At 39.9% G+C, this 23,113-nt stretch overlaps 1 protein-coding gene across 1 annotated transcript; it reads right to left on the bottom strand.

The window, feature by feature from the left end:
- Positions 1-6,196: 6,196 nt before the first annotated feature.
- LOC306994769 (cytosolic phospholipase A2 gamma-like) lies at positions 6,197-22,973 on the bottom strand (the record flags this gene model as incomplete). The annotated part of the gene is made up of 14 exons (XM_079605562.1): positions 6,197-6,487; positions 6,569-6,734; positions 7,142-7,296; positions 7,373-7,450; positions 8,608-8,754; positions 10,058-10,114; positions 19,144-19,278; positions 20,180-20,245; positions 20,454-20,594; positions 20,742-20,850; positions 21,746-21,956; positions 22,110-22,252; positions 22,345-22,456; positions 22,804-22,973. 14 exons carry the CDS (start codon positions 22,971-22,973, stop codon positions 6,324-6,326), a joined length of 1,854 nt encoding a protein of 617 aa, XP_079461688.1. The 3' UTR covers positions 6,197-6,323.
- Positions 22,974-23,113: the final 140 nt, after the last annotated feature.

Genomic DNA, 23,113 nt, shown 5'->3' with positions numbered 1-23,113 from the left:
GGGGCTGGTGAGAATTCCCCATCTGGGCTACGTTTATGGAAGCAATCTCTATTCTTTTTGGGTCTGGTATTCTGTCACGATCTGGTCCAGATGAAGATGATGAAAACATTCAAACAAGTTTCAATAAACAAAAAGGTTCTTTGATAAAACAAACTAAGGTGATCCAATGCAGGAAGGCAATGTAACAGAGTGTTTTACGCATACACAAACAATACCAGACAACAACTGAGTGAAAAGGAGGAACTTAAATACACAAGGTGATTGAATGACAAACAGGTGGTAACTCATTCATCAGAAACCATAGTAACAAACGAGGAGCGGGAACCTGGAACAAAGGGAAACAGGCAACTGATAGAAACAATAAGAAAGTTCATGAAACGAAACAGAAACTATATAGTAGGTGAAAAACTGTGTGACAAAAAACTCATAAAAGAGTAGTCAAAAGTACCTGGATGACCTACTACTTCTGGCGAGATTCTATGCATGCGATGGACACTTTACTATCCCATGAGGCCAAGGGAGAGGGTTTGTGAATGGCAGTGAAGCGATGCAACTTACACTGGTAGGTCACATGATAATGACAACATGGTGAAGGTAGTATTCATACTACACACATTCATACTATATAGAATGTTTTAGCTGTCGTGTATGAGGTTCCATTTGTGCCAAAAATGTGTCGCCTTCTTTGTGCTTCGTACTATACATTTGTCCTCATTGCCTAATTGTTCAGATAAATTAGTATGTGTATGTGTATGTTCTCTGTTTATAGCGTCTTTACTGTCATCTTTCTGTCCTCTTAATCTGTCGTCTTGTTCTGTTGTTCTTACTGTAGTCCTGTCGTTTATGGAAGGGTGTTTAAAAAAATGTGTTGGGCATCAGAAGGACGACAGAAAATTGGTCGTCGTCAAAGACATTGTTTAATTAAAACAAAAAGAGACAGAAAAACTTTTTCAGTGTGAATGGCCCCTGTATTCACATGACACAACACTAGTTTAATTTTCTCAGTTACCTCTCAAAAAGTAGCCGTACAATTCATTTCAATCAATTGTAGGTAACAGTGCACAGGAAGGAACGTGTTAGTTTCACTTCGTTTTCTGAAGTTGGTTCTCGATGTTGAGGGATCGACATCCTATTCATTCATTCCTATTCAAGGTTTTCTTTTTTTGAGGGAAATATTTTCTCCACATTAAGGTGTTAAGGAGGAATCTGTATTCAGCTAATGTAGGATCATGCTCCTTGTAAATGGGTTGATCCCCATCCCCATGCTACTTGTCGGAGCGGGAATGGTATGGTTGTATTGTGGTTAGAAAACCTCTGTTGATCTCATTAGTCTGGTTATTCTTGGAAGCCGGGGGATTCTTGCCTCATATGCTCCCTTCGGCTTGTGTTCAGGTCTGGTTATATGTAGAGATGCTGGTTCAGTTGCTAGATGTAGTGCTAAAGACTTGTCTGGGGCTTATCTATAATCTCCCCGGGTAGCTCTGCTCTTAGGGACTCTGGGCTGTCCTGCAGCTGTGGCTCGGACTGGTTTAATGCAAGAGTACAGAGTCAGAAATGGTTGACCATAGAGGCTTCAGGGTTTTTTCCTAGCGCACATAAAACTGAGCTTCTAGGGAGCAAGGCTGTGGTGTGGCTGGTTCGTTTAAGTCATTGATCTCATCAGTAGTGATGGTGAAATTAAGCTTTGTGAAGCACCGGGGCTTTCCCCCTCGATGTATCGTAAAATGGTTCATTACTCGAAGCCTTTCAAGACGTTCTGAAGTGCCTGTAGGGCCTGAAGTGCCAACTAGTCTCTCCCCTGTGAAGGATCCCTTTACCACTCTACAGATAAAGCGTTGTCGGGATAATTTCCCGAATTCGTGTATCTACCCTGAAGTGATACAATTCTGTAAAAAAAATTTTTTAAAAGGCCAGACAAGTAGTTTAAGACTTGGTTTGTAGGGAATTACAAACCTGCGCACATATATTCAAATGCGCATAACTATAGAATTAATTATTAATGCGCACGTGAGTGCCATCAGCGTTTCTCACAGGTTTGCGTTTAAAGTCTGAGTAGAGAGAACGGTGTCGTCTTAGCGGCCCCTAATAACTAATGACCGTTGCGACGGAAGTTAATCAATCAAAACTAACTTTAGCTGGAAAATATATTTATTCAAGAACCGCTATAAAGCCAAAACAATCTGTTACCTTAAATTATCCGTTTATCACTGTAAAGCTGCTTTGAAACAATCTACATTGTTAAAAGCGCTATATAAATAAAGATGACTTGACCTGGTGTCACAGGATGGCACTGGTGGCACATTGCGTCTTTGCGAAGAAGTGACCTCCTTCACCACAAACACGCAACAACCACACACACTTTTCTCACCTGTTGATGCTGCTATTGGAGAAGCGGGTGCACACACAATAACGATAGCACATCGTCATTCATTCACATTCCATACTTCCCCTCTGTTATTCCTTCCGGACATATCACTCCTTCTCATTATTTGTTTGTTTTATGTATTGATTTTAAATTGTGTGTTATATGTTGACGCAACCGGGTTGCTGGGAGCTGCGCCGGCAAACTCAAGGCCAGGTAGCGCGAGCGGTTATGACGTCATCGGACTATGCCGCGCCGGCGCAGTGGACCGGAACCTGGTTAAACCATGTTGGGCCCTATTTTGACGATCTGAAACGCAAGTGTCAAAGTGCAAAGCGCAAGTAACTTTGTGGGCGGATCCCGGCGCTGTTGCTATTTTCCCGGCGGGATAAATGACTCTTGCGCCCAACGCAAATCTAAAAGGGGTTGGTCTGAAGTCGCTTCATTACTCATAGGTGTGGTTTGGGCGTAACGTGAAATAAACCAATCAGAGCGTCCTCTCACATTCCCTTTAAGAGCCGGCGCGCTTGTTCCATGGCGGATTGCTATTATAACGGAGGATTTGCCAGCGCACGCCAGGAGCGGTTCACAGCCGAGGAAACCGACGTTCTCGTCAGGGCCGTAAAACACAGAGAAGTGACATTGGGGATGATGGAGAAACCCACACAAATTAGCTTCGGTTAAACAGGCGTATAATTTGGATAGTAAATGTGTAGCTCAATCTAGAATTTTTTTATTTTTATCTAGATAGATCTTTTTCACATCTTCACGGACACAACAATGATTTCCCTCGTGTGTTAATATTTTTCCTTGTAATAATGTATGATTTGCAAAAATGAAAACTGCTGCATCTGTTTATATTAGAGAATCAAAGTGGATGCGCGTTAACATTATGGCCAAGCACGCGCCCTTAAAATACCATATCCCTAACGCGCAACGCGCCACTGTCTTTAGACTGTTTTTTTCCTGGTCAATGGCGCAATTGCTTTCTAAAACTGGAAAATAGCACCATGGAAGTTTTGCGCCGGAACACGCCTCCTCTTTGCGCTGAAACGCCCCCGCGAGCGCAAGTTCATTCCCTAATTTACCAACGTGAGTCTGTGGAGGGAAAAGTCCGCTGTGCGCGGGTGCAAAATAGGAATGATACATGCGTCGGTGTTCAAAGTCAATTGCGCTGGGTGCAAGATAGGGCCCGTTGTGTCTATATGTGGGGTACCCAAGTTTTAGGTTAAAAGACACACAGTAATTTGAGTTATGGTGGTCTTTTTTATTATGTTATTATGTTAATTGAAATTAGTTTGTATAAAGTTTGTTTTGTTATAAGGTGGGGATATATGTCAATCTGAATGTGGAAGATATCACCTTATGACACTTACCTATTAATGGTGGTGCCTGAGAAAAGGGGCGGAGTCTGGTCTTTAAAAGCAGCAGCCAGACTCCAGAACAGGACTTGTTTACCAAGTCGAGGCAACATGCTACTGCGGAGTTGTGAGCTATACCTATATTGTGGATACTTGTGAGTTTGTGTACATATTCGTCTAGTTTAATCTCTTTGATTTATTTTGTTGTTTTATTTTTGTTGTTTTGTTACTTTGTTTTACGGGACTGTACACTTGTGTATATATACTGTATATATTCAGTGCTGGATTATTGGACTTCCGGGCACTTGTAAATAAATACCACCATACTCTGAAGAGTGCTACGGGTTGAGCCATCATTTTTATTAATTTTTTCGACTGTAACACGTCCGCAGTAGACTCGATGTGACCCAGTTGGGTCTGCCAAAGGTCTACTGCATCACAGTCCTTCAGCACTTAAGCCTGACAAGGTTGTGCTTGCTGACCTTCACAGTGCACAGGCAGGCATTGGTCAGCATGGCGAAGTGGGTATTAACGTCCCCATAGCGTCAGTTACTGACGCAGCGTTGAGTTCCCTTGAAATTGAACGTCTTTGGGTTATGTATGGTATGTGGGTTCCCTGAGGAATCTTGATTTATTTAAATATTTTTCTAAATTTGTTAATGATATTGTAATCATATTGCGTAGTTGTGCTTGGAGTTGATTGTTTTATTTGTGATCATAACGCAGTGAAACATGCTAAATTGTGCAATATAATTTTTGTCCAGGCGGTCATACAAAGAAATTATGAACACATGCATAGACAAGAGAACCAACAAAATATGAATAAATTATAATGCTGTAATCAATGTTTGCTTTTTCCTTTCAGCTTTTTGTTTTCTATGATTTTTTTTATTTGCATAGTAAATTACAACCTGTAGCTATAGTTTGTGTTTAATGGCAAGTAACTGTGTCAGATAAAAAGTTTAGTGTTTTGTTCTTCCCTCACCTTTAAAATATATATATTTTTAAATATATATTTAAAATGATTTTCCTCATATTCTGATGGTTTAATTGAACTTGTATGTATGTTAAAAACCTCTGGACATCACTTTTGACCACTACTGTATGTAGGATATTTTTATTTAATATTTATATTTAAACTGTTTTAAAATGTGTAACATTTTTAACATTTTACTACATTGAACATGATAAAAATAGTTTTTTTATTCTAAAAAAAAAAAAAATACTGCCATTCCAAGCAGAGAATGTTGCACTTTGTTGCTCTCTTGTGGTCATCAAATGCTTTGTCCATTATCTTTTCTTCTTCGTGCATTTTGTCCTTTATATGCATAACAGCACATGTTGTCAGGTTGTACTTCTGAGATGTCAAATTCAAGTTATGGTTCCCTCTTCTGATTCAGATAGCAGATTTCTAGTTTAAAAATATTTTTAAAATTATTCGGCAATTTCCCGATGTCCAAATGATTTAGTCAATTTTATTTGAATTTTTTTTTCCAATTACTTTTATTTATTCTATTCTACTTGTTTTCTTAATCAATTAAATGTATTATTATTAACATATTTTCAATTGATTTTTTGTTGTTTGTTGTTGACTTTTTTTTTTTTGCCCTACTGTATTTTTATTTCTAGTATTTTATTATTATTATTTCTAATTCATGCACCAGTGTTAGCATCAAGCCAAATTCTAGTCTATTTGTTTAACCATCTGAATGGGACATGACATCATTGATTCAGCCAATGAGGTGAGTTTGGGGCGGAGCGACCGGTTTATCAGCTCTCTCTCTCTGTCTCTCTCTCTCTCTCTCTCTGTCTCTCTCTCTCTCTCTGTCTCTCTCTCTCTATGGTTTGTCCAATCAGCATCCAGGACCACAACTATCAGTTTCATAATAATGAGCATTTGTACTGTTTGCTATTAAATGACCAGGACAAACCCATATTTGTAGAGAATTATTTATTAATTAATTGGAACAGAAGCAAAGTAAATACAATATTTTAATCAGCAATCATAGCTGTAAATCAGTCTGTGTTATGGTTGATTTGATTATTAAAGGTGCAGTATGTAAGAATGACAACTGTTGGTCGGAATAGGTACTGCAGTATTATAAAAAAATATCGGAGATCGTGGTTTCTCCCGCCTCCTGCTCCTCAGACTGGACGGCGCTCACTCGGGTTGGACAATGAAAATTGGCAAATTGGCAACGTGCACTGTCACAGACCAAAACAAAAACAAACATTCCAGCCTGGAAATGCACATTTCTAAATAAAATAAGTAAAATAGCTGTAGAAGTGTTTTTCAGAGAAAGGAGTATGTGAACTTAGCATGTTTCCCAAATATCTGCAATATGGCATTTTTATGCTTTAGTAGAGTGAAAAAGTTACATACAGCACATTTAATGATCAGACTGAAACATGCAAAAACTATTTAACATTAAACAGAAAATAAACATAATGATTGGCCTATTGCTCCGTCCACATGTTTTTATTGACATTTCATATGCGTCAAAGATTTATCCACATAAAGTGTAACTGGAATTTACATTAAAACAAACATTGAGGACTTTGACTCCTAGTTTCAGAACGCTGCACACCTCTGATATTTATTATTCATCTTTTGTGTTTTTCATGGCCAGACGGACCTCCTCCAGCAGATTGTCTTTGTTGTTTGTGATGTTTTTTCCAGCGACCTCCATAAGATCAGTGATCATCTCAGCGCTGTAAGAACCTTGAAACGTGGCATATTTGTTCCTCCACTTCTCAATATCCTCTGAAGAAACATTAACAAACTTAAATCAGAACACAGTTGATATTTCAGTTTTATTCAGGACATTGTAAGATCATAACTTGCCTCCACAGTTGACCACATTAAAGAGAGGGATGTGTATCACGGTTGGAGTGTTTTGGCCTTTGAACACATAGAAGTCCTTCGGTTTCTTTACGTCTCCACTGGGAATGTTGACCTCAGGGAAAGGGATCTTTAGTTTCTTGCACGTCTCAGCAGCTTCCCTCACTGTCTGTAGTGGAAAAGCATCACATTATTGTTGGCTTAAAAGGGTTAGACAGACATTTCGAGTTTAAATTTAAAGTATTGACCAAAATCGTCAGGATGAGAAACCCTTTTTGAGATAAAAGAGAATGCTAATGGACAGCACTCTCTAGGTATTATAAATAAATATGGTTAGATTTGGGGATTTGGATTTAGATTTTTAAATGGTTTTCTTTCTTGTTTTTTGACATACAGCATTTGAAATTATGATTAGTCTAAACTCTGTCACTATGAATGTCATGAGGGAAAAAGCAGATCATTTTATAAAAAAATCTCCTGTTGTAGAAGAATCAAGTCATGGGTTTGAAACGACATGAGAGGGAGCAAATGATGATTTATGAACTTCTATGAGTGAATTCTCTGTGCGTATAATACCGTGAAAGGATCACCATCACTGAAATCCAGTGAAATGATGAGGTCGATGTCTCTCTCTTCTCTCAGCACTGAGAAGTAGGGTGAGTTGATAAGCAGTCCAGCGTCTATATAGTCTCTCGTCTCACTTTTCAGAAGAGCTGCGGGCACTGCTTTATCTGAGAGATCACAGCATTATTATATTATTCACAATGAATTTCCAGTTAACATCTGTCTATGCGTTTCTGTTCTCACCTTTCATGTTGTGAAGAAAGTTATATTTCCTGCCCCAGGTCCACTGAGCCATGCTATAAAAAATACTCTTCCAAAGATCTGTAAAACAAATACAGGTTCTTATATTCAGTAAATATTCTGATGTTGTTTTATATTCTGTATATGTTTTTAGTTGACTATATGGTTTTTTGGAGACATGTTTCATGATAGATTATTCAGCTTTAAGTATATATTTGGACGTCTAAAGGTTTTGCATCAGTCTGTTAAAAACATTTTTGTTGCCCTAGTAAAAAAAAAAACCCTATACCAAAATATATTTAAAATACATTTATTTCATAAGGATAATTTAAAACCATTAACATATTTCTTGACATATCGCTTAATACTTACTTATATAAAATATAATTCAACTTTATTTGGAGTATTTCTTTATTTCTCACAGCACGTTTCTTAATATTATGCCTAAAATGTGTTTTAATATCATTATTAATAAGGATTGTATGATTGCTGTATAAAATCAGTTTTTAAATGCATGATATTTAAAGTGTACTTACAGTATACTTGCAATTGTTCCACTTTAGCACAATCAAATATACCATGTCTTTAGTTGGACCTCGGCACTATTTCCTCACAATTAAAGTGCATTAAGTACGAAAGTAGTTGTTCTAGTTTAGCAGACTTTAAATATACCAGTTTGGTATTCCAAAAGTACAATTGCAGGGTATTTTTAATAAGAAAATAAATATGTAAATGTATTGTAGTATACTTAGCACAAAAATTATTTCAAATACATTTTAGTGTATTCGTTTTTCAATAAGATGGTGCTATTGTAAGCTTTATGGAATCTTAGAGTAAAGCACTTTGGTTTATGCATTAATCTGGCTAGAAAAATCAAAAATCAACACATTGTAAAGACAGTTCAACCTACCATAATCCATGAAACTGACGCAACGACTCAATCTTTCAAACACATTTTCTATCCAAAACTGTTTTATATCCACGAATGCAAAATCCGCTATTTGAGTACACACAAGTTCGCCTTCAGAGATCTCTGTGAATAGAGGAGAACATGATTGAGTTCTTTTAATCTGAAGCAGGTTTGTGTATCTTGTGTTAATTACAGTTTTTTTGGGGCCAAAAGTGATGTTTTTGCATATTAATGTTTCATCAATTAGTTTGTAGGTTGTTTTACTGTTTAAATGTTGCTGAAAGGCCATTAGAGATACATTTTCTAGCACACTTTTGTGTTTTCTTACTGGCGCTCGTCACTGTACTGATGTATTTATCGTGAGCAGGCGGATCTTCGTCATTCAAAGCCTCGAGATTCATGTCCACTAGATCCATGAGCGCCTGGTAACATTCGTCTATGGATGGGGAGTCTGAATCTTCTGAAGAAATCTCACCTTGAACACAGGGCAAAATATCTTGAATATCAAGTGCTTTCCAGTGCAAAAACAGGAAATTTATGGAGATCTTTCATAGTGCAATTTTTATTCTTTTACTGATTTGGTCATATGATACATCATGTCTGATTGTATCATATGATACAATGTCATCTATACGATGTTGTGATTAGGATTTTGCGAAGACGAAGATGTGCTGCAAGACGGTTCTGGCGGAGAGAGCATGCTCTTCACTGATAGGTGTTCTAACATTATAAAAAACAAGTGAACAGCCAGTAATAAAATGAGAACAAATACACAAATTACAAGCAGAGATGAATACGAAATATCAAAGTTACGAAGTCTAATTCCGGTACAGAAATTCCTAATTAAGCCTAAATGTAAAATAACACCATTTGTTAACTGTAAAAATTAAATGTATAGTTTCATCTTTGTTAAAGCTGTATTTTGTTGTTTTATTAACATTAATGACACAGGCAACAGTAGGAATGTTGGGTTTCTGCTCGGACGAGAAAAAAATGACAAACATCTGGTTTCTTTTTCAACTATGATATAACCGAGAGAATACTTGCAGACAATTTAAGATGAGTCCGTCTTAAGGAAACGCAAAAGAGGAATCAATTCGCTGTTCGAGTCCTATATCGCGCTAGCCTGGTCCTACCAGACTCTCCTACATTTCATCTGTACAGAGAGTCTGGCCACTCTCCATTGACAAGCGTTCACTTCCTTGTAGACGGTCCTCTGTTGAAGTTCAAAACTATTGGATCTGCCCAGAGCCACTCTCGATCTGCCGTAACTAATCGCTAACGTTTGGTCGCAAGTCTCGTGACTTGCGACCAAAAGTCTCGTGACTTGCGACCAACGCGTTCTTCCTGAACGCGTTGTTTGTGTTTGAGCTCCGTCGATTTGATTCAAAATCCGGGATTTCTCTCTTTAAACTCACTTACAACTAATATTTTCTACTTTTTCTCACCGAGAAACACTGACGCTCAAAATATCGTAGTTACAACGCGGACTGTTGAGTAGACGCGTCTCAAACCGATTGACCCAATACCGGTCCGTTACACCTGTGGGTCGGACGGCTGAGCGCGTCTTCTTTACACTCACTTACAAACGAACATTTTCTCGCCTATCGTGCGTCTAACGTTACATCACACCCGTACCATTAAAAAGACAGATTATATCCAAGATTTCAGTTATAAATTAGCGTTAATATTGATAGCATCACTGGTAGCGTCGTTGCTAACTTACTGTCCATCTGTTTAAATGGCGAATATATCAAATGTAACGTTATGTTGTCTACCTTTTGGTGCAGGTGAGGACACATTCGAGCTGCAGGCGGTGCAGTCTGAGCTGGAAGCTGTAGAGAAGCAGATTCACAACCTTTTAGAGAGACAAGCCGAGCTAAGAGACCGGCGTTTAGCTCTTGAAACATCTCGCGTCGATGCACACAAATCAGTTAATAATCCGCAGACTCCGATTGCGTCAACACCGTGCGTCTCTCAGCATTGGTCCCGTGCGCCAAGGCGGTTCTCACAAGTTTCATACACCCCGGCTCCGAGGCGCCGTCACGAAGCTTGGGTTGTTTCGCAGCGGAAGACGCGAAGAATCTCTCCGCCCCTCCCGGTTTTCGAGATTTCCACTCAGAACCGCTTCTCTCCTCTTCGCGAAACGGAACGCGATGCTGTGATTATCGGCGATTCAATTGTTCGGAACGTCCACGCTACGTCAGGTAAAAGTAAGGTGCGTAGCCACTGTTTTCCTGATGACCGTGTTTCTGATATCGCTGCGCGAGTACCCGAGATCTCGAACGGTGACGAGCGCGTCGGAGCTGTCGTCTTGCACGCAGGACTGAACGACGTCAGGCTGCGGCAGACGGAGGTTTTGAAAAAGGATTATAGGAACCTAATCGAGACGGTACGCACCGCATCGCCTGAAATAACGATCATCGTGTCTGGGCCGCTTCCCACGTATCGACAAGGGCATGAGAAGTTCAGTAGATTATTCGCGCTAAATGAATGGTTAATGTCATGGTGCAATGAGTAGAAACTGCTCTTTATAAATAATTGGAATCTGTTTTGGGAGCGTCCTAGGCTCTTCCGCGCTGATGGCTTACACCCAAGTAGAAATGGAGCGGATCTTCTGTCGCATAACATCTCCAAGACGTTAAAGACCGGTTGACTAGTTACCAAAAATCCAAATCACAGTCTCTGCTGCACCAAATTAATTGATATAAATACTAGTGTAGAACATTTAATAGAAACTGTGTCTATTCCTCGTTTAGTGAGATCAAATAATAAATCTACTGTAGGATCTAGGAAAAATCTAATTGTTATTAAAACAGAAAATCTCACTATTAGTGAACAAAAACAATCTCTAAAGCTAGGTCTTCTGAACATTAGATCACTCACACCTAAAGCAGCTATTGTAAATGAAATAGTCACAGATAATAGCATCGATGTACTTTGCCTTACTGAAACCTGGCTTAAACCAAATGACTATTTCGGTCTAAAGGAGTCCACTCCACCAGGATACTGTTATAAGCATGAGCCCCGTCTGATTGGTCGTGGCGGCGGTGTTGCAACAATCTATAGAGATATTCTTAATGTCACTCAGAAAACAGGTGACAAATTTAATTTGTTTGAAGTACTTGTATTAAATGTTACGCTCTTAGATGTAAGGAAAAAATCCCTATTATCTCTAGCCTTGGCTACCGTATATAGACCGCCAGGGCCCTACGCTGATTTCCTAAAAGAGTTTGCAGATTTTCTCTCAGATCTATTGGTCAACGTCGATAAAGCATTAATTGTTGGAGATTTCAACATACACGTAGATAATTCAAATGATGCGTTAGGGGCTGCGTTCACAGATTTATTAAACTCCTTTGGGGTCAAGCAAAACGTCACCGGACCAACTCATCGTCTTAATCATACACTCGATTTAATTATATCATATGGAACCGATCCAACCGATATAGATATCATTCCACAAAGTGATGGTGTCAGTGACCACTTCCTGGTAACTTGTATATTACGGACTACAGTACTATGTCATACTGCGCCGCGTTACCGACCAGGCAGAACAATCCTTCCATCCACCATAGATAATTTCTCAAATTGCTTATCTGATTTGTCTCAGTTACTGCCTAAACCCAAACAAACAGACGAATTAGACGAAGTAACTAGCACTATGAGCACCATTCTCTCTAGAACATTGGATATTGTTGCACCCATTAGATTAAAAAAGGTCAGAGAGAAAAGTAAAGCACCATGGTACAACAATACTACGCATGTTCTAAAGAGAGAAACCCGTAAATTAGAGCGTAAATGGAAACAAACTAATTTAGAGGTCTTTAGAATCGCGTGGAAAGACAGTATGTCACGTTATAAAAAGGCCCTAAAAGCGGCAAGGGCTGAGCATCTCCGCAAACTAATAGAAAACAACCAAAATAATCCAAGATTTTTATTTACCACCGTGGCTAGACTAATAAATAAACAAACGTGACCTGACCAAAATATCCCATTACAGTTTAGCAGTAATGATTTCATGAACTTCATCACTGAGAAAATAGAAAGCATCAGAACCACAATTGTAAACACTCAATCTTCAATCGCGCCTTATAAATCAGCCTCAATTATCACCCCGCAAGAACAATTACAGTGCTTTACAACTATAGAACAAAAAGAGCTAAATAAACTTATCACTTCATCTAAAACAACAACGTGCTTATTAGATCCTATACCCACTAAACTACTAAAAGAAGTGTTACCTGTAGTGGAAGAGCCTCTACTCAATATTATTAACTCGTCTCTATCTTTAGGTCACGTTCCAAAAATATTTAAACTGGCAGTTATAAAACCACTATTAGACCCACATAATCTAGCAAATTATAGACCCATTTCAAATCTTCCATTTATGTCTAAAATATTAGAAAAAGTTGTGTCCGCTCAATTGTGCTCTTTCTTGCAAGAAAACGATATCTATGAAAAGTTTCAGTCTGGATTCAGGCCGCACCATAGCACAGAAACTGCGCTCGTTAAAATCACTAATGATTTACTTTTAGCTTCGGACCAAGGCTGTATCTCAATACTAGTTTTACTTGATCTTAGTGCTGCGTTCGATACTATAGATCACACAATACTCTTAGATCGACTACAAAATTATACTGGCGTTCAAGGACAAGCATTAAGCTGGTTTAGATCATACTTATCTGACCGCTACCATTTTGTCTATTTAAATGGAAAAAAATCGATCATAACTACAGTAAACTATGGAGTGCCGCAGGGATCTGTGCTAGGCCCTCTATTATTCTCAATATATATGCTGCCACTTGGAAATATTATAAGGAAACATGGAATTAGTTTCCATTGTTATGCTGATGACACTCAATTATATATTTCATCACGGCCGGATGAAAACGCTAAATTATCAAAATTGACAGTGTGTTAAAGATATAAAAGATTGGATGACGCGTAATTTTCTTCTATTAAATCCAGACAAGACGGAGGTACTACTCATCGGTTCAAAAAACCGCCCACAAAACCCAGAGGTGTCAAGTAACGAAGTACAAATACTTCGTTACATTACTTAAGTAGAAATTTTGGGTATCTATACTTTACTTGAGTAATTATTTTTCAGCCGACTTTTTACTTCTACTCCTTACATTTTCACGCAATTATCTGTACTTTCTACTCCTTACATTTAAAAAATAGCCTCGTTACTCCTATTTCATTTCTGCTTGTTTTCATTCCCGCTTGTTTTCATTCTGGCTTGTCGTCATTCAAAAAATGGCCAATTATACTACAATAGATCTGAGACCCGCCTCTTGAACACACATCGCTAAACTGATTGGCTTTGTGTTTTCTTTCTAACTTGTGAGAGGCTGTCCGCGCGGCGCGCTGTAGTTACATTTGGTTTGTGCGAAGCGGCAAAACTCCTCCGAAGGAAACCTACTGTAGATGCGGTAAGCGAGGGATAAATCAACAGTTTTGTGCTCAAGAATACGGGGCAAATCGCGTCAAATATTGCTTTGGGGACAGCCGTTTTTACAATATTACCTACTGTATGACAATCGCGGGAAAAGTGGCAAACATAATCGTTAGTGTGTGTGTGTGTGTGTGTGTGTGTGTGTGTGCGTGTGTGTGAGAGAGAGGTGAGAGAGAGTGTGTGCGTGTGTGTGAGAGAGCGAGTGTGTGTGAGAGGGAGACTGAGTGTGTGTGTGTGTGTGTGTGAGAGAGAGAGAGAGTGTGTGTGTGTGAGAGAGAGAGAGAGAGAGAGAGAGAGGGGAGAGAGTGTGTGTGTGTGTGTGAGAGAGAGAGTGTGTGTGTGTGTGTGTGTGAGAGAGCGAGAGTGCGTGCATGTGTGTGTGAGAGAGAGAGAGAGTGTGTGTGTGGGAGAGAGAGAGAGTGTGTGTGTGTGCGCGCAACCATTATAGTGTCAAAATATCCCCACAAAGATGGCAATATCCGAAATCCTTATATGTGGCTGAAACAGGTATACCTGTTATACAGCTATAGCCTAGTGCCTCACAAGTTTTTCAACATTTACATTTTAATATATATAACATTATAGTCATTATGGCCTTAGAATGTTTGAGGAGGGGGGGTGCACTATAGGCCCCTTTGGCGCGGTCTAAGCTTTTGTCCTTAATGGCATTTTTTGCCTTGCATTACTTTTACTTTTATACTTTAAGTAGTTTTGAAACCATGTACTTTTACACTTTTACTTGAGTAAAAAGCTTGAGTTGATACTTCAACTTCTACAGAAGTCATTTTAAACCCTAGTATCTGTACTTCTACTTGAGTAATGAATGTGAATACTTTTGACACCTCTGACAAAACCTCTCACAATACAACTTTAACATAGTAGGATGTCCTGCTACTTTATCCTCTACAGTAAAAGACCTGGGTGTCATACTAGACTGCGACCTGTCTTTTAAAAATCATATTTCATGTTACAAAAACGGCATTTTTCCACCTTAGAAACATTGCTAAGCTACGTAATATGCTGTCAGTTTCTGATGCAGAAAAGTTAGTTCATGCATTCATGACCTCGAGACTAGATTACTGTAATGCTCTATTAGCTGGTTGTCCTGCATCCTCAATAAACAAGCTACAGTTAGTCCAAAATGCAGCCGCTAGAGTTCTTACCAGATCAAGAAAATATGATCATATAACACCGATCTTATCATCTCTACACTGGTTACCTATAAAGTTCCGTATTAATTATAAGGTATTGTTACTGACTTATAAAGCCCTAAACGACTTAGCTCCAGTTTATTTAACGGATCTTCTATCGCCCTATAATCCATCGCGCTCTTTAAGATCGCTAAATTCGAGGCTTTTGGTTATACCTAGAATATCTAAGTCCACCAAAGGAGGGAGAGCATTTTCACATTTAGCTCCAAAACTCTGGAATAGCCTTCCTGATACTGTTCGTTGCTCAGACTCGCTCTCCCAGTTCAAAACTAGATTAAAGACGCATCTCTTTAACCAGGCATTCATATAAATGTTTTAATCTTACAGTTAAATCCGGCCTCTAGTTCATAACCGCCAGAGGAGAACTGGCCCCCGACTGAGCCTGGGTTCTCCCAAGGTTTTTTTTTTTCTCCATTAGGTCACCTGATGGAGTTTTAGGTCACCATTGGGTCACCTGATGGAGTTTTAGGTCACCATTGGGTCACCTGATGGAGTTTTTCGTTTCCTTGCCACTGTTGCCTTTGGCTTGCTCAGTTGGGGATATTCAATTTAATGAATCAATCAATATTACTATTGATTAGCATTACCAAACATGGACGTTTTATTATTATTTTATTTTAATACTGTGAAGCTGCTTTGATACAATCTGTATTGTGAAAAGCGCTATACAAATATTCTTGACTTGACTTGACTTGACTTGACGTATGCCAACTCAAACTAGCGCACAACCTCAACGTTATCGTTCTCGACCACTCCCTCTGTTCGCTGGTTGGACCGGTAAAAAATTGATCAGAGAAAACCCAATAATACACCGCAATCCCAGACGTAGTTCCAGAGAATGTCTAATAATGGGAGAACTGCCACTCTCATTAAACTTCCGGCTTCTGAACTGGTTGCAGTTCCACTCTGGCTCCACATGACGAGTCCTCACAGGACGAGTGCAGAATGAATGCAGGTCTATGGAGCTATACCCCTCAAAATCCACTTTTCTCAGGATATAATTTTTTGTCTAGTAATTTGAATGTTGTATTCGAAAGGAGATGCAAAGAAATTACATATTGCTGGGTGATTTTTTAGAGTCACTTATTTGCTTTAAAAAGTATTTTAAAATGTCAATGACGTCAAACACATCGTACGACCAGAGACACTGCTTTACGGCAATCCTTCAGTCACTGGTGCTTTCAGCTCTGCACTTTCTTTTCCCTCGAGGCATCGACAACACAGCTGATTCAGGTAAACACACAACACAGCTGACACAGGTAAACACACAACACAGCGGACACGAGTAAACACACAACACAGCGGACACAGGTAAACACACAACACAGCGGACACAGGTAAACACACAACACAGCTGACACAGGTAAACACACAACACAGCTGACACAGGTAAACACACAACACAGCTGACACAGGTAAACACACAACACAGCTGACACAGGTAAACACACAACACAGCGGACACAGGTAAACACACAACACAGCTGACACAGGTAAACACACAACACAGCGGACACAGGTAAACACACAACACAGCGGACACAGGTAAACACACAACACAGCGGACACAGGTAAACACACAACACAGCGGACACAGGTAAACACACAACACAGCTGACACAGGTAAACACACAACACAGCGGACACAGGTAAACACACAACACAGCTGACACAGGTAAACACACAACACAGCTGACACAGGTAAACACACAACACAGCGGACACAGGTAAACACACAACACAGCGGACACAGGTAAACACACAACACAGCTGACACAGGTAAACACACAACACAGCTGACACAGGTAAACACACAACACAGCGGACACAGGTAAACACACAACACAGCGGACACAGGTAAACACACAACACAGCGGACACAGGTAAACACACAACACAGCGGACACAGGTAAACACACAACACAGCTGACACAGGTAAACACACAACACAGCGGACACAGGTAAACACAACACAGCGGACACAGGTAAACACACAACACAGCGGACACAGGTAAACACACAACACAGCTGACACAGGTAAACACACAACACAGCTGACACAGGTAAACACACAACACAGCGGACACAGGTAAACACACAATACAGCTGACACAGGTAAACACACAACACAGCTGACACAGGTAAACACACAACACAGCTGACACAGGTAAACACACAACACAGCGGACACAAGTAAACACACAACACAGCGGACACAGGTAAACACACAACACAGCGGACACAGGTAAACACACAACACAGCTGACACAGGTAAACACAACACAGCTGACACAGGTAACACACAACACAGCTAACACAGGTAAACACAACACAGCCGACACAGGTAACACACAACACAGCTAACACAGGTAAACACAACACAGCCGACACAGGTAAACACACAACACAGCTGACACAGGTAAACACACAACACAGCGGACACAGGTAAACACACAACACAGCAGACACAGGTAAACACACAACACAGCGGACACAGGTAAACACACGACACAGCAGACACAGGTAAACACACAACACAGCGGACACAGGTAAACACACAACACAGCTGACACAGGTAAACACACAACACAGCTGACACGGGTAAACACGCAACACAGCGGACACGGGTAAACACGCAACACAGCTGACACGGGTAAACACACAACACAGCTGACACAGGTACAATACAATACAATACACAGGTAAACACACAACACAGCTGACACAGGTAAACACACAACACAGCTGACACAGGTAAACACACAACACAGCGGACACAGGTAAACACACAACACAGCTGACACAGGTAAACACACAACACAGCGGACACAGGTAAACACACAACACAGCGGACACAGGTAAACACACAACACAGCGGACACAGGTAAACACACAACACAGCGGACACAGGTAAACACACAACACAGCGGACACAGGTAAACACACAACACAGCTGACACAGGTAAACACACAACACAGCTGACACAGGTAAACACACAACACAGCGGACACAGGTAAACACACAACACAGCTGACACAGGTAAACACAACACAGCTGACACAGGTAAACACACAACACAGCTGACACAGGTAAACACACAACACAGCGGACACAGGTAAACACACAACACAGCGGACACAGGTAAACGCACAACACAGCTGACACAGGTAAACACACAACACAGCTGACACAGGTAAACACACAACACAGCGGACACAGGTAAACACACAACACAGCTGACACAGGTAAACACACAACACAGCGGACAAAGGTAAACACACAACACAGCTGACACAGCTGAAACTTAGGCAAAGGAATTTATATCCTGACCTAAATTGAGGGTGTCTTGTCTTGTTTTGTTTGTTTATATTGTGATAATGATGGTAATGTATTGTGTATGATGGTCATCTTCCTAGGTTCTTTATTTCATGGTCATCTTTGTGTATTATGTTTGTTTTATGTCATTAGTGTCTTTTAAGCCTATTGGGGCTGGGCATGTAAGTGCAAGACACTTTAATTTTACATTTACATTTACATTTATTCATTTAGCTGACGCTTTTATCCAAAGCGACTTACAAATGAGAAACAATAGAAGCAATTAAACTAGCAGTAGGACAACAGTATGTAAGTGCTATGACCCTTCACAGTACAATCCAACGCAATTTTTTTTTTTTTTTTTTTTTTTTTTTTTTTTAGATAAGAAAATGATTATTATAATTAATAAAAATAATAATAAAAAAACAAAACAAAAAAAACTAAAAACTAAAATTCGGTACAATAGGACTTAATAGGGAGTGGCCAGGCTCTCCGTAGACAGGCTCTGGTAGTACTGAAGGAAAATTGAGCGGAAGTACATAGGAAGGCGGAGCCAGGCTAATAATGCGCCTCTCTCGCGTCACTTTCTCTCACTCTCTCTGCGTGCGTGCGCGCGCTTAGGGTGCGTGCGGTTGTGGTCACAGATAACATGCGACTCCCGATTTTCGCCTCTTTTGCGTTTAAAATAGTTTGAATGTGTAAATTGGCAAGAAAAAACACGTCCAAATGATAAACGTTCAGTCTATGATGGTTACATTTAGTAGTTAATCTATTTTACACTATTCTCTAATTCAGGTCAATGTACAATGGAGAATCTGTCGAATGTAAGTTGATATTGTAAATATGAATAAGCTCTCCTGTCACAGAGTTTGTTACCTTGCAGGTACAGCATGTCAATCTCAGGATGGTCCTCGATCTTACAGCCATTTTCAAACTTGCTGCCAAAGTTGGATGTTTCCACAAACGCTCCAGGGATGGAATAATCAGCTTCATATGCTTGAGGCCTGGGGACTGCAGACAGAAACACATCCATATAACAGCTGACAAACACATTAACTGTCTGTCTTTCTCACACACACACACACACACACACAAACACACACACACAAACACACACACACACACACACACACACACACACACACACACACACACACACACACCATTGTACATAATACAATATACAGTAGCAAAACAGCAGAACACTAAACAGAGGGTTGGAAATACTGTAAGTAAAGATAGGTTTTTATTTGAGTGAGAGTAAAAGTGTAATAAAGATTTAGAGGAAGAGAATTCCAGAGTTTCGGAAACACAGCACTGAATGATCTACCACCCATACCACAAAAGATAAATCCACCTGTCAATAAATAAAAGCTGTAATACATGCTTTACCTTCCCTTTCCTCCGTTTCAGGATCCATCCTCATTTCTGTTTGTGATTTAAATTCAGGTGTTAAAGGGTCTATGAAGTCAAATAGAATTAAAGTTAACATGATAATGAAATGACTGTCAGCTTTAAAAAGATAAATCCACTTGTCAATAAATAAAAGCTGTAATAGATGCTTTACCTTCACTCGTTTCCATTGAGATCCTATGCAATTTTAGTGTACCCTTTGAAGGGCCTTTGTGAGCTGTAACAAATGAGGAATCAAATAGAATTAAAGTTAACATGATAATGAAATGACTGTCAGCTTTAGAAAGATAAATCCACTTGTCAATAAATAAAAGCTGTAATAGATGCTTTACCTTCCCTCCTGCTCGACATGCTCCTGCTCGTCCTCGCTTGTGGTTGTGATTCAAACATAAAATAACGTAAGAACCCTGGGGGATCAAATAGAATTACGGTTCACATGATAATTAAATGACTTTCAGCTTTAGAAAGAACTGAATCTTCAGAACAAATGAAGTTGTACCATATATTTTATCCCAGAGGAATTCACGGTTCTCCTTTTCATCTGCTAAAGCGCTGCCGCACAGAGCTGCAGAAAACACATTTAAGTTTCAGTGTTCACAATAAACAAAATTGTATATCAGTTTTAAAATAAAATGCGTAATACAAACAGTCTGATTTAAGCTCTTATTGTTAAGAAAAAATGATCTTTCCTTTAAATCACTGTGTAATGAGAAGGTTTATGTTGAAAAACAGCACTAAATACCGGTAGGCTGTCCCGTCACAGGGATTGTTACCTTGCAGGTACAGCATGTCAATCTCAGGATGTTCCTCGATCTTACGGCCATTTTTAAACTTGCTGCCAAAGTTGGATGTCTCCACAAACGCTCCAGTGAGGGAATAACCGGCTTCATATGGAGTGATCTCAAACCAGGGGTCTGCAGACAGAAACACCTCCATATAACAGCTGACACAAAACACATTAACTCTGTCTGTCTTTCTCTCTTACACACACACACACACACACACACACACACACACACACACACACACACACACACACACACACACACACACACACACACCTGCATCGGTCCTCTGTTTGCATTGCTTGTCGATCACTGTGTAGATGGGAAACGGGTCTTTTTTGTGATGGTCTCGCTGATCTGTTAATGTGTGTTTATATTTTTCTGTCTGAAGAGAAAAAACAATTCTGCAGCTGTTATTTATCATGTTGGTGATGGAGAGACCTGGGAGAATTTCTTCAGTCACAATCAAGCTCAAGTGAGAGTTACTCTTGAGATCAGGGGAGTGAGGTTTTACACGCACAGCTCTCACTGGCCTACCACACTAGGAATCGTTTATAAATCTCAGATTTTCAATTTGGTCTCAGACTTATGACTTTATTTTTTTACTACTATGGAAGTCAATGGGGTCCATCAACTGCCTGGTTACGTCATTCTACAAAATATCTTCTTTTGTGTTCAGCAGAAGAAAGAAATTCATACAGGTTTGAAACAACTTGAGGGTGAGTATATAGGGGCCTTCGCACCGGGTACTTTTAGGAACTTAGTTCTAGGAACGGGCCGCCAGGAAGAACTGCTATACACAGAGAGTAGACAATGGTGAAGAGTTATGTCCAGTGTTGCTGAGCAGAAATACATGATCATGTTTCTCTCGGTCTCCTCAGAGTCGCGTTGGGTTTTCTCCTCAGCGTAGAGATTAAGAGCTTCATCTATCTCTGTTTTACATGTTCGTAGAGTTAGTTTCTGGAGTTAATATATAGGCTATAATCTGTGTGTTACACAGCCTTTTTTTAAATGGAGGGTGCCGGTGTTTCGCGTGCGTTCGGCCAATACAAAAGTAGAAGTAACTTAGTTCCTCCAAAAGGAGTTCCTAGATCTATAATCGTTCCCAATTCCTGCACCGAACACGCCAAAATCTGGGAACTTCCACCAATAGTTTTAGGAACTATGAAAAGGTTCCTCTGGTGCGAAAGCCCCTAATGATGACAGAATTTAAATTTTTAAGTGAACTATTCCTTTAAGCACCCACATCATTGAGTGTTGTATTATGAATAGTTACAGACCTCTTTCGCACATGTCGTGACGACCATCGCTGCCCAGACGTCAGTCAAGCTGAATAGTTTTGTGTCTTTTTTTTCTTCGTAATATTTCTTCAGTTTGTCAAATGCTTTTCCCCATCCGACTGCAGGATCACAGAGTGTCTTGATGATGTCGCCCTTCACAGTCTCTAGTTTGGTGGACCAGTCCGGCTCCTGATATAAGGAGGCCATACACCTTCAGAGGAACAACATAAGCTCTCATTTATGACATTCAACGTGTGTGTGTGTGTGTGTGTGTGTGTGTGCGTGTGTGTGTGTGTGTGTGTGTGCGTGTGTGTGTGTGTGTGTGTGTGTGTGTGTGTGTGTGTGTGTGTGTGTGTGTGTGTACCAGGTGGATCCAGAGACTCCGCTCAGGTAAAGCACACAGTCCAGAAGACCTGCTTTCTGGAGTTGATCCAGGGATCCCAGCAAACCCACCATGGCTCTTGATCCTCCTCCAGATCCCAGTAATGCAATGTTTGGCACTTTGTTCTGAAACACAGATTGATTTAGCAAACAATTGATGTTCATCAGCTGCAACACACTTATAAATATCCAGGCAGATAAATGAAGTATAACATTACCTCACTGCAGGTTATCTGAAGTTTCTTCAGGCTTTGTAGAACATCTGTTCTCCTTCTGGCTACAAACTCTTCCTCGTTCTTATTCAGAGAGTGTCCGATTCTCACCGAACCACTGCAGCGACAGACAGACAGACTGAATTTAACACCACCAGTTTGTAGACGTTAATTGTGACGCATTACAGTCCTTATATAATGAAGTGCACAGTTTTCATCATAGGAATCTGAGCAGAATTACCTTTCCTGGGGTTTTGATGCACTCATCTATGAAACAATAGAGTAAAACATAAAGTGAAAATCTGTCATTCCAAAACTAATAGAGAACATATTTTGAAAATCTTGACAGTTCTTTTGATAAAAATTTGTCATACCTCAAATGTCGATTATTATGCCACAGTTATTTTTTTTAAACACAAGTTGGTCACTTTAAAACTAAAAACTAACTTTAAAACATATACTCACTGTTCTTGTAGAGTCTTGTAAAATCCTGATGCTTCACCGAAATCAGCACAGCAGCCGTCGACTCTCAGATCAGACAGAAGAGCCTCTTTTATAGGACTCTGAAGGTCAAGATCATCGTGGGAGGTGGAGGTGATAAACCTGAACTCCAGAGAACAGTAAACGTTTTCCATGTAATGTCCTTGGGGGGTGGGTGTGGCCCGTAGGGTTACTGTACTTTGTATGCCATGTCGAAATGCATAGAAGTGTAAAATCTAATATGTGTTTGAACTATATGGAGCAGATCATTTTCAAACCACAAATCCAATGAAAT

The sequence above is a fragment of the Phoxinus phoxinus genome, assembly GCF_949152265.1.
Source record: "Phoxinus phoxinus genome assembly, chromosome: 3".
Lineage (NCBI taxonomy): Eukaryota > Metazoa > Chordata > Actinopteri > Cypriniformes > Leuciscidae > Phoxinus > Phoxinus phoxinus.
Note: the sequence above shows the minus strand (reverse complement) of the source record. Positions and strands in the feature narration are given on the sequence as shown.